We start from the raw sequence: 16107 nt of genomic DNA, 5'->3' as shown, positions 1-16107 counted from the left end.
AGAAAAAGCATTCGACATAAATAGAGGCTACATTAATATAAAATTACCTCCATTTTATTCTATATCTCTCACATCCTCCACCTTTAGCTTAAAGCAATCACACTAAGGGATGCAATGGCACAAACTTTAATATCCAAACTACTTATTAAATGGTTTGAAACTCAACTAAACTGAACAGATTGCTTTAAAAATACTTACTCCTGAGTTAGACACCACAGTGGAAATTCAGATCATGAACACGAGCCATCTCTGAAAGGCAGTGACAGAAGGTGGGGGACTATTGAGGGCAGGGTAATTCTTGAAGTTTGTGACAACATTGTTTTTTAACTTTTTTTAATAATCTGAATTCTGCTTTCCTTTTACTTTTTTTCTTTAGTATGTCCTCAGTCGTTAGGAAAAGTGTTAACATGGCATTTCAAGAAATATAAAGCACCTTGAAGAAATATCCCAACAATACTGGAATATAATATTACAGAACTACTATGGAGTAACTGGGGAAGTATCCATTACCAAAAAAAGGATGTAAATATCATCAAGACATGCCTAATTACAGAAATTTTTAACCCTAATAAATTTCCTTAGCATTAATTTTTAAATTATCAAGTACTTCAGAAGAAAACAAAAATAGCAATCGAAACCATTTTGGGGGCCTCTTCTAAAATGTAAAGCCATCAAATATTGTGTCTAAAATCAGTATTACATCATAATCTCAAAGCCTGCATGTTAATGCAAATGCACATAAATTGTTTAGGGCAAAAGTAGGTTTACAGTTCTGAGTACACAAAATAGTTTTTTCTTGTTGTTTTTAAATTTTTGTATTATTTTCCATATAAATAACTGCAAACCTTCTTTTGCCCCACCCTGTACATTAACATCTTATATATAAAATACATATATACACACACACATATAAGTAACTAGAAATCTAGGCACTACATAATTCTATTTCATGACTTCTAAAAGGGCTCAAGAAACTTTGGTTGCACAGGTAACAGAAGAGAATGAGAGTATATTCAATGTATGCAAATATCATAATGAGCCACTAAAGAGAAAGTTAAATTCGCAAAAGATTGAAGGAGAAAGATTAGGTCAGATTACATAAAAATAGACTGGTTCAAAGGAAGCTTTCACATTCACGGTATGCAAATTGTATGATGGCATGCATATCTACCCATCCAGAGAAAAGGCTTAGAAAAAAATTAGAGAAATGCTCCCAGCTTGGTGCTGAGCACATAAACAACTTCAGTTGATAGTTACAAGTTCCCCTCCACTGCCGCTACCTCAACCCCCTTCAGAGAGGGAGGTTCCCTGCTAGAGACAGGTGATGTAATACTTGGGTTTCTCCTCTAATCAAATTACAGAACCACTGGCTGAAACCTGACACCGAACCCTCACTGCTGTGACAAATCAGTAATTCTGAAAATTAAGCCTCAAAAAGACAAGAAGATACATCATCTATGATACAAATTGTGGTGAGTGAATGCACCTATCTTGATGCATTTATCTTAATGCAATCCTACACTTAAGGTTATATGAGAATAGCTGAAAAATATCCCTTTCCTGTCAAAATAGTACAATAAAATCCACATTTGATGCTCACTACCTCAAGAATCTGCCAAAATAAGAGTCTCTAGCTAAACCCTATGCAAATCATTTCCTTTGACCTTACTTCCAAGCAACCTAACAGCCTGAGAGGTATTTGATATTTACTTGTATAGACCATTTCCAAATATTTATGTGGTTATGTTTTCCAGATTTGAAGAGCACAATATTTACAAGCATAGAAATTATGTAATCCAATTATATTTTATCTCTCCAAATTGAATTTAAAATCCAATGCATTTCTTTTCAGAAGCAAAATGAAGGGTATGCCTTTCCTTTTCACTCTTACCTTCACCATCACTGGGAAGATAAAAGACCTTCCCTCCCATTATGTCTGCAGGGATTTCTCACTCAGACAAGACAGAACTTCCTTCAATCCACCTCACACAGGCTTCTGTGGTATGGTACTGGTGGAGGAAAGGCACTAATTTTCTAGATTAAAAAAGGAAAACTATTGGGAGGGAGGGGGGACAGAGGAAGCATAATTAAGTGCCTCCAGGCCTCAGATAATTATTGGAGAAATAACAAGCTACTGACAAGATCTTTATCTTCCTTCATGCTCCTTGAAACTTTAAACTTTTTTTTACTGCTGTCACAAAAATGCACCACTGAGGTCCTCCCCTTCCTGATGCCAGGTTCATTTAGCTACTTTCAAATGTTTAAGTCAGCAAACCAATAATGAGGCCTCTCACCAGCAGTGCAAAGACAACTGTGTAACAACTTTAGGATGACAGTTGTAAACAACTTTTTTTTTTTTTCTCAACCCTGATGCTTAATCAAATTTCCCCCCTCCTTATTCATCACAGCTTTGTTTTAATCAGATGAACTGGGCAGCAGTTCTGTAACTTAAGTCACACAGAAAAACGACACTATAATTAAGATAAATATCATCTTGAGGGAAAATTAATCACTGCAGAAAAGTATTTTCATTTTAGGTCTCAACATACAGAAATAATGAAACCAAGTCACACTCAAAAAGGTGACAGCCTCGAGATTTCCCTACATGAAGCTTGCTGGAGGTAACAGCACACCCCAGGTCACAGGTGCTGCAGTGCAGACAAATGAGCCACACACTTTAGAGGTGGCATTCTCATCTGAGAAGACAAATGCACCATTCACTATCCCTAAGAATTAAAAACCTCATGTGACTTAATCACAGTAGGGACAAGCTACCCTGGTAGATATAACATATCTTCCCAGAGATCTACAAATTGACTTCTGCCTCTCCTTCCAGAGGGAGATAGGACCCCACACTTCTCTTCAATATTAGAACCAAGATGAGACTTAAGTTGAAGGGTGATGTTTTATATTTCTCTCCGCTTATGGAATGAAAAGAGCAAAGATGAGCTGCAATTTTTTGAAATTCACTAGATCTACAAACAGTAACAGGGAAAATTAGACTGGCCAAGTCCATACTGTTTCCTACTTGGTTTAACTAGTTTACCCTATCATAGTAATCACGCAAGTGTGCTTAGGAAGCTATTTTGTCTATGTGAAAGATAACTTACACATTTAATAAAACCCTACAGTAGGGAGCTATTCAGTCTACTTTTGTTTCACTGTCCCCAGACCACAGAGTAACTTTTTAATAAAGTATAGTCTGCTACTATAGGTACAAACATAACAGTAAGACAGTTCACTATAAACTAGTCAGACAAGTATTCTGAACACGTTCAGTTAATGTCTGTCTGCTTGGCATCAATTTTGGGTTTAGCCAAATTTAACCTCCTCTGGATCCATTGAAGCATTTCATAATCTCCTTTATTCCTGTACTTGGGGTAGTAAAGATCTAGTATATCCAGGATATCCAATATTCAGCTAATGCAATATTAAAACTGATATTTAACCCTAGCTGGTTTGGCTCAATGGATAGAGCATTGGCCTGTGGGCTGAAAGGTCCCGGGTTCGATTCTGGCAAGGGCACATACTTGAGTTGCAAGCTTGATCCCCAGTAAGGGGCGTGCAGGAGGCAGCTGATCAATGATTTTCTCTCATCATTGATGTTTCTATCTCTCCCTCCCTCTCCCTTCCTCTCTGAAATCAATAAAATATATTTTTAACTGATATTTAAATATTAAAACATCTTTTTAAGTCAGTATAGTTTTCAGTTACCCTGAGTATATTTTGAGATTTCTAACTTTAACTTGAGAAATTCTCATTTTTCAAAAAAACAAGAATTATGTTCAATAGTGATATTTCTGTGTGTGAATCACTCTGCTCCTAATACATGAAAGTTACTTTTCAAAAACAGACTAAGCAAAAACCTAAATATTTTGTAAATGCCCACTATTCATATTAAGTCAATTATGTAATCTGTTCCATGTATTACCAAATTCTATACGTCAGTTTTAAATCAAATGCAGTATACTACCAAATAATATTGAATGTAAAATTTTTTAAAATGCAATATACTACTGGCTTTAAATTGCATTCCATGGGTCTATATTTACACATGAGAGTGTTTCTAAGTTGCACTTAAAAAAACTAAAAATGTAATCCTATTTTTATAATTTCTTATATTACAAAAACAAAGATACCATTTCATAGAAAAATTTGGTCTTACAACATATTACTTTCATAATAAAGCCCAAGTTCAGTCTGACAAGACTTTGCTATCTATACTATATATGTGTGTGTGTGTGTGTGTGTGTGTGTGTGTGTATATATATATATATATATATATATATTTATATTTTCTTCAAAAAGGAAAGGAGAGGGAGATAGAGCTAGAAATACCAATGATGAGAGAGAATCATTGATTGGCTGTCTCCTGCACACCCCACCACGGGGGATCAAGTCCAAAACCAGGGCACGTCCCCGGACTAGGAATAAAACTGTGACCTTCCTGACCAAGAATAGAACCACTGAGCCACACCAGACAGAACCTACCTATACCTTTCAAGCTTTCTGTATTTCATATATCCATCACTCTGATACTTCCCCTATTTTCATGTCTTTATGAATGCCAGTCCATCATTCCAAAAACAAATTTTAAAATTAAGATGGACTGCCCTGGCTGGTGTAGCTCAGTTCAAACTCAGGCAACACAAAAATGCCTTCCAGCACAAGCCAAGAATAAAAGTTGGTGGAACTAACTTGAGCTGTGAAGACTATAAGCAAAATTTGTGGAATTTCCAGTAAAAGCACAGATGATCCAAATCCTAGGGACAAAATGGTCTAGGCCTGAATTAAGAGCTAACCTTGGGGAATAATTAGAAGCTAATACAGGAAAGTCTCAAAAAACTTTAAAGAAAGAGTTAACAGACTAGGGGACATTGAACCCATAGAAGAGTGAAGAGGACATACAGGTTTAAAAACTAGGGAAAGAACTAAGTAGACCAAGAACCAAATCGGGGAACTCAAGACAGGAACCTCATCTGAGAGGAAGAGGAAATATTGTATGCTTAGGTTTAGACATGTTGAATTTGAGGTGAAAGTAGGACATTTATGGTTTTTAGTACCTGGAGACATAGAACCATAGAGGGGTAAGTCATCTAGAAAAAAAACAGAGAAAAAGATCACAAGTAGTCCCAACGTGTACTCATGACTTAGCATAGGAGAAGGAAAAATCATGAGTAAAGCAATTGGAGAAGTCAGAATGAAGGGTGAGGATGAGTATAATACAACGTACTCTAATCCAAGACAAGAAAATACAGAGTGGTCAACAGAAAATGAGAAAGAGAAAGACTCACTCTCCTGACAGCCTTTTTTATCTACTGACCATAAAGAGTGCAGCTTCAACAATCATTGAAACACAGAATTTGGGACAGCAGAAGCTTATCACGCAGCTCTGTCTCACTGTGTTTTTTTCCCTGTAATGGATACAGCCTGAACTAAAGGACACATGTTGAATGTATGTCCTTCAGTAATGCATTATGGTGAAAATTCACTAAATAATAATAACTGTTGCAGATATGGCATCCTAATTTTATTTGGCTTAAAATCAAAAATACTTTATTTTTAATTTTCTTTAGCTTATAGTAAAGCTATATAACAGATGAAAAAGAAATTTTAAAAAGGAAGGCAGCCAAATACCTTCCAAGTGGCAAAGATAACTCAACCCAAAACTCAGTACTTAGAGTGCTTTAACTCATAGGTAGATTGATAAATCATAAGTAGATTGCGTGGAGAAAGTGAAGTGCCAGTGGAAAAAGGGTTTTCCTAAAAGGTTGAACCATATGAAATCACCAATACACAAAAATGTATTATCTTGTTTCATATGTTCCTTAGAAGACCACAAATAACAAGGAGTAATTCTCTGCAAAAAATTTCTGTGCCACTGACAAGTTCTGTTAGTCCTTATCAGGAATTAGCAAAAAGGGAGACTTCTTCCAACCTTTAGTACATTTGTATACAGTATACCCACTGAAATACAAGCTTGCATCCCTTCGACACCAAAATAAACATTTTTCAAGTTCGTCTGGTCCTCTCTGTTTCACAACTGAGAACCACACCAACTTCAGAATTTTGTATGCACAGAAAAAAGATAGTTATCTGACCAAAGAAACACCCCAGGGGGTTTGGGCAAGTCTCTGCAAGTTGTTCCTATGAGGGCCAAGGCAAATTTTAAACTGCAGAGAAGCAGGACTAAAACCACTGTGTTTGCTGATACTCCCTATATTTGCAAACTCCTTTGCTCTCTCCAATCACCATGGGGTTTATACTGCCTTTCCAAGAGAATTCCAGGAAGCACCAAAGTTACAGCACACACATACTAAAAAAAAACAGCCAAGTAAATTCCCATGATGCCAGGTACTGGGTAGTTTCCAAGGGCAGAGTGTTCCAGAAACATACAAATAGTTCAGGCTTCCCGAAGAAATTCCAGACAAATACAGACAGCTGCTCTCTCAGAAAGTCATGCAGGCCTTGGCCAGGTTAAAGCACAGTCCCAATACACCATGGCTGTGCCATAGCCCAGGTCAGGATACATACAAAAAGCAACTAATGAATGCATGAAATAAGTGGAACGATAAATCAGTGTTTCTCTCTCTCTCTCTCAAAGTGACATAGATAGATGATTGATAGATAGATGATAGATAGATAGATAGATAGATAGATAGATAGATAGATAGATAGATGATAGGTAGAATGTAAGTCATGCAGAATTACTGTTTAGGAGTCTGGATGAAGAGCGCAAGGACAGACAAAACTTTTCCAGCCTCTTAGGGATTCTAACTAACCACTGAGTATTATTTCCCCTTATCTTCACTTCAACTGTACACTCAGATTTCCTGTGCAGTGCATGATATCTAGCAATATTTATGTCCATTGCCAATGTAACAGACTTTCAGTAATTATGGGAAGGGCTCCACAAACTTTAACCTTTTTTAAATTTACATGAGAACTTTTATACCTTTCTTACCAATATTCAAATGTTTGCCACTTAAAAAAATGATTTTTAAAATTTTTTCAGTATCATTCAAAAATAGAAGCCCCTCCCGTCACATCTCCCCTTTTTGCCACAAAAACATAGGCAAAATAAAAATAAAGTTCTTACGAGTCTTGGCATCTATTTTAGAATTTCTGAACAAAATAAGTTATCATAAGACATGTTCATGTTCACATCAGTCTCACACAATTTTCAATCTTTAGCAAATAATATATACTTGGCTGCATGATCATTACCCACTTTTAATTCTCTTTCCTCATGCTTTCTTGAAATACATATATTGCAATTTTCACCTAACTGTAAAAAAGGGTTTTCCTTAAGGTAATTTCAGTAACAAACAAACTAGAAGTTGGCTTCACCAGGATTATTTAAGTCAAATGTAACTGTGCAGCAAAAAAGCAGCCATCTTCCTGCCAAGGGATCTCTGTAACTAGTTAAATTGCTCACCTACAGCTTAAAAATACAAATTACAGAATAGATATTAATTTTAAAATGCAAGAAAATGTACTCTCAGTTCACAGACCTATTAAAGAAACTTCATTCCAAAATAAAGAGTATCTGAGCTACTTAGTAATAAAACAATTTAAATTTTTTATATGTGTTGAGTCTTGAAGCATTCTTTTCACCTAAATTAAGTGTTGCAAATAATACCAAAACAAAAAACAAGAGCCAACTCAAAATTACCATTTACCAAAAAAAAAAAAAAAAAAAAAAAAAGTCAGAACTCACAATATTACTTCCCAAACTCTGACAGCTTTCTATTTGAAAAAAAAAAAAAAATAGGTCATGGGAAAGAAGTTTCACTATTTATAAATACTGTACATGGTTTAAAAGATCTTGAGTTTTCCAAAAACTTTAGCTTCTACTTTATGTGTCAACTTATGACAGTTATAATAAATGTTAAACAAGTGTAAAGTAGATTTAAGGTACCATCCCTACAAATACAAAATTCATGTCCCAAAAACATAACCAGTATTTAAGGAACTAGAAGTTTTTGAGCCCTTTAACAGTTTCCCAAGAACTTTGTCCATGCAAATGACTCAAATTCTCAGGCAGGCCGTAAGAGGTAAAACACAAGAAACTATATTTAACTAAACATTCAGTCTAATTCCTAATAGTACCATCACAGTAAATATTTAAGTGTTCCTAAGCAGCCTCTCTTCAGTTCTAAAGCAGTTACGTTTGGGTTGATTAGCATTTTACAACTGAATTTCTTCCTTTTATGATTCTTTAAAACAGGAAAATCTTTCAGATCTGAGTGAAACTTGGTTTTAACAAGTAACTCATTTTTATGAAAACTAACCAGAAGACTTAGTTATGAGCTAGAACACCTCGTGTTGTTTCTTTTCTTCTTAAAATACCCATTTACTCAAAGTGAAAACGCACTTGCTGTAATCTGACTTGCACCAACTGACTCTTGATTACACCTGAAGCACTTCATCCCAAAGCCCCACTAGGTTTCTACTAGGTCCTGCTACTGGGCCTCCACGTCTAGACAGATAATCCTAACTAATACTTAATAGACCTGCTACCTTGGGTAAGTAAATTCTTAAAAATAATAAAATTATAATTGCATTTGAGAAAAAAATTAGAACAAGTAAGAATCTAATAAAATGGTTGGCAGATGTTTTGGCTTTATTATCTGTATTTTTTTACTAAGCACTAAATCTTAAAACTTTAAGTTATATTCCTAGTTTAAGAATAATACCGACTTAAAGCCATTTGAGAGGCAAAACTAAAAATAATCCTAAAACTTTGCCTTTCTCTACCTTTAAAGAAAGGCATTCCAGCAAGTTTAAGTAGGATGTACCCATTTCCAAGGACATAAAAGAATGGTGTAAGTATACCCTGTACTTTAAATGGTAAAAAATAAAATAAAAAATTTAATGGCAAATGCTTTATCATAGCTCAAGTAGTATGGATAGATGAGCAAGTAAAATAAGTAGTTAAATTCAAACGTTAAGTAAAATTGGACTTGGCAGACAATTATGACTTTGTGACTTAAAAGAATACAGGGTGGGGTAAAGTAGGCTTACAGTTGTTCATATGGAAAATAATATAATAAATAATAATACAAGAGTAAACTCTGTGTTTCACGTACTCACAATGTAAACCTCCTAAGGAGGCACTTTACCTTTTTGAAACACTTGTTAAGTTGCATGGGTACCTAATAATAAAGTTGTAAGTGATAATTTTACTCTAAAACACACTGGAAAAAAAATCCTGTTTCCTTCCCCAGGAACTTCAACACGATGTAAATAACGTAACCTTTTTGACACACAATAACCATGGGGATGACAGTGCACATAAAACAACCTTGGTGTAACAATTGCGCAGCAAGGATTATGCTATATATAAAGATTATGATTATCTTTCTTATGGTGCCTGCACAGTCAGGATGAGGCCCTCGGATCTGTACCTCCGTGCTTGGTGGTAACTGAGGTGGCAAAGCGAGAGAAAAGGTCTACAGGCCCCCAGCCCAGGATACCCAGGGGAGCCTCTTGGGGCCCATTTAAAGGCTAATCGAAGTGTGCGGGCACTTCCTTGCTAGAGAAGTGCTGGCCGCGCTATTCCGCGGCCGGGCCAAAAGCCGCGCTGGCCCTTTAAAGGTTCTCGCTTCCTGCACCCTCGGCCCCTCCCTGGCTGTCGCCTGCTCCCGCCTCCGCCCCCGCCGAGGGTCACACTTGAACTTTAACTCGCCTCACGCAGCCCGGCACCACGGCTTCTCAGGCTGTGCCCACCACATTGCACTCGTCGGATGCGCTACCGCAAGCTCGACACGCCCGGTTCCCTGTACTCAAGGCCCCTTCGGATAAAATCAAAACAAAGCAAAATGCACACCGTCCTCCAAAAACTGTGGGGCCAACCCCCATAAGCAGGCTCGCGCCCTGCCTCTCCCCCCTCCACCTGCTGGCGGGGCTCCGAAGCCCCTCGCCGCGCCCATACCCGCCCAGCGCAGCGGAAACCGCTCCCAGTACGGCCCAAGGCTAGGAGGTCCGTAAGGAGCCGTCCTCGTCCCCGAGATTCTAGAGGTGAAAGAGCAGCCCCAAAAGTCCGCACGGGCTGTGGGTGAGGGAGCAGCTCCCAGTGAACCCCCTTCTCCTTTCACTGGCAAACTTTTACCCCTGCTTTGATGTCCACTTCTTGGCATACTTTTCTCACTCCCTTAAACGAGCCCGCTCCCCGTTCCATCCTACCCTCACTTGAGCGCGCGAACTCTTATACCTGTGCCCCCACTGGCCCCGAGCAAGTCCACCACCCACATCTGCCAATTTTCATCCGCTCCCAGCACGCGCGCCCTGCACTTTCAGGACATGCAAACATGCACAACCGCCTTATCCGCCCACCGCGACCTCGGGCGAGGTAGGGGGCTTCGTGCCCCATCTCCGGGTCCTGCTGTGCGTCCTAAGGCCACTCACCTTCCAGCCCGCCGAACTGTTGCTGTCGCCCTTATCCTTGAAGTAGGGCACACTCTTGACCATCCACTCGTAGATCTGCGACAGCGTGAGCCGCTTCTCGGCCGAGCTCTCGATGGCTTTGGTGATGAGGTCCGCGTAGGACAAGTTGCCCCACGCGTTGCGCCGGGACGAGCTGCTCTTGCGCGGCTGCCCAGCCAGCGGCCCGGCAGCGGCGGGGGGCACAGGCGGGTGCTGAGACAGCGGCCCGGGAGGCGGGGGCTGCGGCGGCCCCGGGTGTAGGCAGCCCGCCTCCGGGCCCTGGAAGTCCCCGCACAGCCCCCCGGTGGCAGCCGCTGCGGCGGCCGCCGCCGCCACCGCGGCCGCCGCCGCGGCCGCCGCCACAGAGCCAGGCGCCTGCTGGAAGTCCCCGCTCTCCTCCAGCAGGCTCAGGTTGCTCATGAAGTCGGCGTTGACAGCGGCCGCCGAGGGCAGGCCCGCGGCGGCGTCGGAGCTCGCGGCCGCGCTGCCCGACGGCGCCGGGCTGGAGGTGGCCGAGTTGGACTGGCTAAATTCCGGCCTGGGCAGCGGCCAGGTGCACGAACGTGGCCGCGGCAGCGGCTCGAAGTCCGGATCAATCTCCACCACCTGGGGCGCTTCGGCCATGGTGACCCCCGCCCCTCCCCCAGCCGGGGAGAACCAAGAAGGGGTAGAGCGCAGGACCGGGGTCCAGGGGGGAGGGGCGCGAAGAGCTGGTCCGAGATTGGGGGCGAGGTCGGTGCCGCGAGCGGACGGAAACCGCGAGAAAGGCGCAGCGAAGTGGAAGCGCGAGCCCAGAACTTAACTTCACGAGTCCATCAACAACTAGACTCCTCCGGGTCCGCTGCACCGACGGGACGGCAGGCCAGAGTCGCCGGGCTCGGGCAGCACCGGCGCCGCGCTCCTGCTGACAAAGCCCGCGGACTGGACAACTGACGGGCGCCGCGGGCTGCTCGCTCTCCTCGGCGGCGCGACCACGGCGCTGCTGCCTGTTGAATGTGGCTGCGGCAGCGGAGGCTACAGCGACTACGCGGCCGCCCGACTTACGGGATCTGCCGCCACCCCCTCCCGCTGCGACGCGCGCGCCGGCCCGCCCCTGACTGACAGCTCGGGCGGCCAATGAGCACGCAGCACCGCCACCGGGGCAGCCAGTGGATGTCGGCCTGGGAGGGGCCTGTTTTCCTCCGGGAGGTGGCAGTGGGTTGGTAGGGGGTAATGGGGTGTCTCTCTCTCCTCTCCTCTCCTCTCCTCTTCTCTTCTCTCTCTCTCTCTCTCTCTCTCTCTCTCTCTCTCTCTCTCTCTCTCTCTCTCTCTCTCTCTCTCTCTCTCTCTCTCTCTCCCCCCCCCTCCCTTCCCTCTCCCCCCCCCCCCCCCGGCTCTTCTCTTTCCTCCTCCCTTTTCTCCTTCTCCCTTTCCCCTCTCTTTTCTCTCTCGCCCCCTTCCTCCCTCTCTCTTCCCTCTCTCCTCGCCTCCCTCTTCTCTCTCTTGCCTCTCTTCCCTTCTCTCTCTCTTTAATGTTATTTTCTGGTAATTCTCAAGTGTTTCTGTGAGCCTCTCGCCCTCTGAGTGTTTGATTGCTAGGAGGCAAACCAGCGTGGAGGCGGCGGCCACACTTTGTTTACTACTGAGGAGCGAAGCCGGGAAGTACCAGAAGGACGAGTCGCTCGCTTTGCCTCGACTCCCTCTCCGGGCCCTAAGCGGGGTGAAGCCGGCCGGGGGAGGCGCCGCGGTCCGGGGGCGCTGGGTGGGCGGAGGCGGCCTCACGGAATTCTACTGCCTCGTCCGGCTCGGAGCTCCACCCACGATTTCTTTGCAAAGAAACGTGGGGCAGCCGCTGGGCTTTGGTTTGGTTTTTTGTTTTCTTTTCTCCGCGATCTGTCAAGTCCTCCGACCGCGTGGGCCGCGCACGCCCCCGGCGCCGGGTTCTGAGGGCTGAGCCCGCGCGTCCAGCACCTTCCCGCCGCCTCCGCTCCGAGCACACCTGTCCGCTCCCGTTAGCCGAGCCTCTGCGGCTCGGTCTGGTCCGGGGCCAGTGGTCCAGCCCAGCAGCCACCAGCCATGTTCACGCACCCCATTCTTGACCTAAACGGCCAGAAATCAGGGGGAAAGGGGCTCGGCCTGGCAAATGCCACCCTATTTCACACGCAAATCCTAGACCTCATTCCCTGCATAGAAACCTTTTCTGGGCGAGAAGCTCAGATGGTCTTCCGAGTCCGTACAGGGAGGGCAAGGAAAAGGAGAACGTTTAGTGAGAAACTTGTCCCTTTATTACATACCCCTAATTAAGTTTAACTGTAATTTCTTTGCTATTTAGAATGGAAATGATGAGGTGTTGAGAAGTAAAAACTCTATAGAGTCTTGAGGTACAGCCCTGCCCCACCCCCAGATTCCTAATTTACGCTGTTTGCCACGTGCGTCAATCTACCCACCCACTTTCCGCATCTGGAATCCAGGTCCAGGACGTCCTGTGGAGGTCAATGGGCCAAAAGTAGGAAGACAATGGTCCTTCTGTCTCAGGGAGCAAAAGAAACAATTTTCAAGTTTTGTTCTGCTTTGCCTTTTTTAGGAGGAATATGGAAGCATTTCCTTTCAGAGGGATGGGATCTCTTAGGATGGAAGATTGACAGTAGGGTTTTAAATAGCTTGTCCAAAATGACAGCTCCCAATTCTAAAACAAACCAAAAAAAAAAAAAAAAAAAAAAACCCTCTTTCTTACAGCTAGTTCTTCAATTGAAAAAATGGCATCTTACCTTGCAACCATGTTGGCTGTGGAAACCAGCAGTATAGCAACCGCTGGAAGGATGGAAATGGATTTGAGACTCTCAGACAGCCTCATCTTCAGAGAATTGTCATTATTTGATTTGTCTTGCAGCTCCCTAGAAAAGCCCCATTCACAGCACTTGTCTTTATTAGATCTAACTGAGAGCTCATTCAGTGATATAAGCCCTATCTCTAGTGCTTCTGTTAAAATAAATAAATAAAATTCTTGGCTATTGTCTAACATAACACCATAGCTGCCTAAGAACAATAACAGTTGAAGCAAACAAGAGGTGGACCAAAAAACTTAAGAAAATTTGGGAAATGAGATTCCCATAGAGGGTTTTGAAAACTCCCTATATATTCCTAAGGATAGAGTCATGATTCTCAAAGTATGCTCCAGAAACTGCTCAAGACAAAAATAATTTTCATAACAAAAGTAAAACAATACCTTTTGCACTCTGATTTTCTCAGTGGAGTTTTTCAGAATCTGCATGATATGTGATGTCATAAAAGATTGAATGCAAAAGTAGGTAGGAAAATCCAGCTGTCCTGTATTAAGTAAGCATTAAGTGAATTTAAAAATATATAAAACAGCCCAGCCAGTGTAGCTCAGTGGTGGAGCATTGACCTATGAACTAGGAGGTCACAGTTCGATTCTGGTTGGGGCACATGTCTGGGTTGCAGGCTTGATCCCTAGTAAGGGGGCATGCAGGAGGCAGCCAATCAATGATTCTCATCATTGATGTTTCTCTCTCCCTCTCCCCTTCTCTTTGAAATCAATAAAAATATATTTTAAAATTTTAAGTATATATATATATGAATATATAAATATCCTATGTAATAAAAGCCTAGGTGGCATCACGCGCGAAGTCGTCACAAGATGGCTGCCCTCATGTCATCACAAGATGGCCACCACAAGATGGCTGGCAGGGGAGGGCAGTTGTGGGCGATCAGACCAGCAGGGGAGGGCAGTCAGTTGGGGGCAAACAGGACAGCAGGGGAGGGAAGTTGGGGGCAATCAAGCTGGCAGGGGAGGGCAGTTGGGGATGATCAGGCTGGCAGGGGAACAGTTAGGTGTCAATCAGGCCAGCAGGTATCAGTTAGGGGGCAATCAGACTGGCAGGCAGCAGTTAGGGGCAATCAGGCAGGTGAGCAGTTAGGAGCCAGCAGTCCCGGATTGTGAGAGGGATGTCTAACTGCCAGTTTAGGCCCAAGGGGTCCCAGATTGGAGAGGGTGCAGGCCGGGCTAAGGAACACCGCCCCCCCCACCCCCACCCCCCGCATGAATTTCATGCACCAGGCCTCTAGTATATATATATATATATATAAAACAATGTCATCCTTGTCAATATTTTTTTAAATAGTTATTTTCACACACACACACACACACACACAATAATGGCATCTTAAAAAAATTAGACCTCTTACAAAAGTTTGAAGACTTAGAGATTTATTTCTTCCTTTAACATTGTCACTATCATCTCCCTAGTACAGACCCCTATGTCTTTTATAATCCACTTATCTCAACACCGTCTTACTGATTTTGAGGGTGGTGGGCTGGGGTGGGGGTCGAGAACCTGGTAGATTTAGCATAGGGTTGGTTCACATCCTCTTCCTGTGGTCTCTCTGTTACTATCAAATTTGGACATTTGGGCTTCCTCTGCCAGCCACTAGGGAACCTAAATAATCCTGATAATGAGCTCAAAGGAAAGTCATAAAGTCGAACTGTTGCTACCCTCAACTTTTCCAATTATACTATAAAGAGGCGGTCCCGGATCCAGATGGCCACACCCTACAAACGGGGGGGGGGGGGGGGGGGTAGGGTGTGCTCTACTGGATCATTCTTGGCAATGGAAGTCAGCTGCAAATTTGGCCTTGCCTTCATTTTAATTCCCGTTTTTCAGGGCTTCAGTCTTGTGAGAGTGTTTGGCTAAGGGAGCTTTCTTATAGACTACCCATATCCTTGCATTCTGTGCTATCCTTCCTAATTATTTCTTTGAATGTCATAGTTTGCTTTATTTTGGTCTTTTATAAATTTTTATTTGAAGCAAGCACAGCATATATATAGCACCAATGTCCCTGACACATGTTTCAAAAAAATTAAAAATATATGTTAAAAGGTGTTTATGGCTGCCTACCATACCAGTGTATGTATCAATTTACTGAACTGTAGGGTGCTGGTGAACTGAGAGTGCTTGTTTCCAATCTTTAGCTACCACAAGCTATTCTGTAATGACCTTATATAGCTTAGTTTGCATCTGTCCAAGTGTATAGGAAGAATTTCTGTAAAAACAGTTAAAACGCATTTGTAATTTTAAGACACAGTACCAAAATTGCCCTCCATAAGAGTTGCCTTGCCCTAGCTGGTTTGGCTCAGTGAATAGAGCATCAGCCTGCAGACTGAAGGGTCCCAGGTTCAACTCCAGTCAAGGGCACATACCCAGGCTGCAGGCTTGATCCCCAGTGTGTGGCATGCAGAAGGCAGCCAATCAATGATTTTCTTTCATCATTGATGTTTCTATCTCTCTCCCCTTCTACCTTCCTCTCCGAAATCAATAAAAACATTTTAGCCAAAGCCGGTTTGGCTCAGTGGATAGAGCGTCGGCCTCGGGACTGAAGGGTCCCGGGTTCGATTCCGGTCAAGGGCATGTGCCTGGGTTGCGGGCACATCCCCAGTGGGAGGTGCGCTGGAGGCAGCTGATCGATGTTTCTCTCTCATCGATGTTTCTAGCTCTCTATCTCTCTCCCTTCCTCTCTGTAAAAAATCAATAAAATATAAAAAAAAAAACATTTTAAAAAATAGAATCAACCAATTAATGCATAAATAGGTGGACATCAAATTAATGTTTCTCTCCCCCTTTCCTCTTTCTCTCTCTCAAATCAATCAATCAAAAAATTTTTAAAAGGAAGTAGTCGTTAATT

The 16107-nt window shown here is 42.8% G+C and overlaps 1 protein-coding gene across 2 annotated transcripts in view; it reads right to left on the bottom strand.

Moving 5' to 3' along the window:
- Window positions 1–11482, bottom strand: part of FOXO1 (forkhead box O1) — a 112425-nt gene extending 100943 nt beyond the window's left edge. For both annotated transcript variants that reach the window (XR_004965808.1, XM_036297575.1), the window contains exon 1: window positions 10411–11482. Coding sequence is in view for 1 of the 2 variants with exons in the window: in XM_036297575.1 (XP_036153468.1) it covers window positions 10411–11052 (642 nt within the window). In the remaining variant the exon portion in view is untranslated. The remainder of the gene's footprint in view (window positions 1–10410) is intronic.
- Window positions 11483–16107: the final 4625 nt, after the last annotated feature.

This window comes from Myotis myotis, unplaced genomic scaffold (assembly GCF_014108235.1).
Source record: "Myotis myotis isolate mMyoMyo1 unplaced genomic scaffold, mMyoMyo1.p scaffold_m19_p_3, whole genome shotgun sequence".
Classification (NCBI taxonomy): domain Eukaryota; kingdom Metazoa; phylum Chordata; class Mammalia; order Chiroptera; family Vespertilionidae; genus Myotis; species Myotis myotis.
This window is presented reverse-complemented; position numbering and strand designations above follow the sequence as displayed.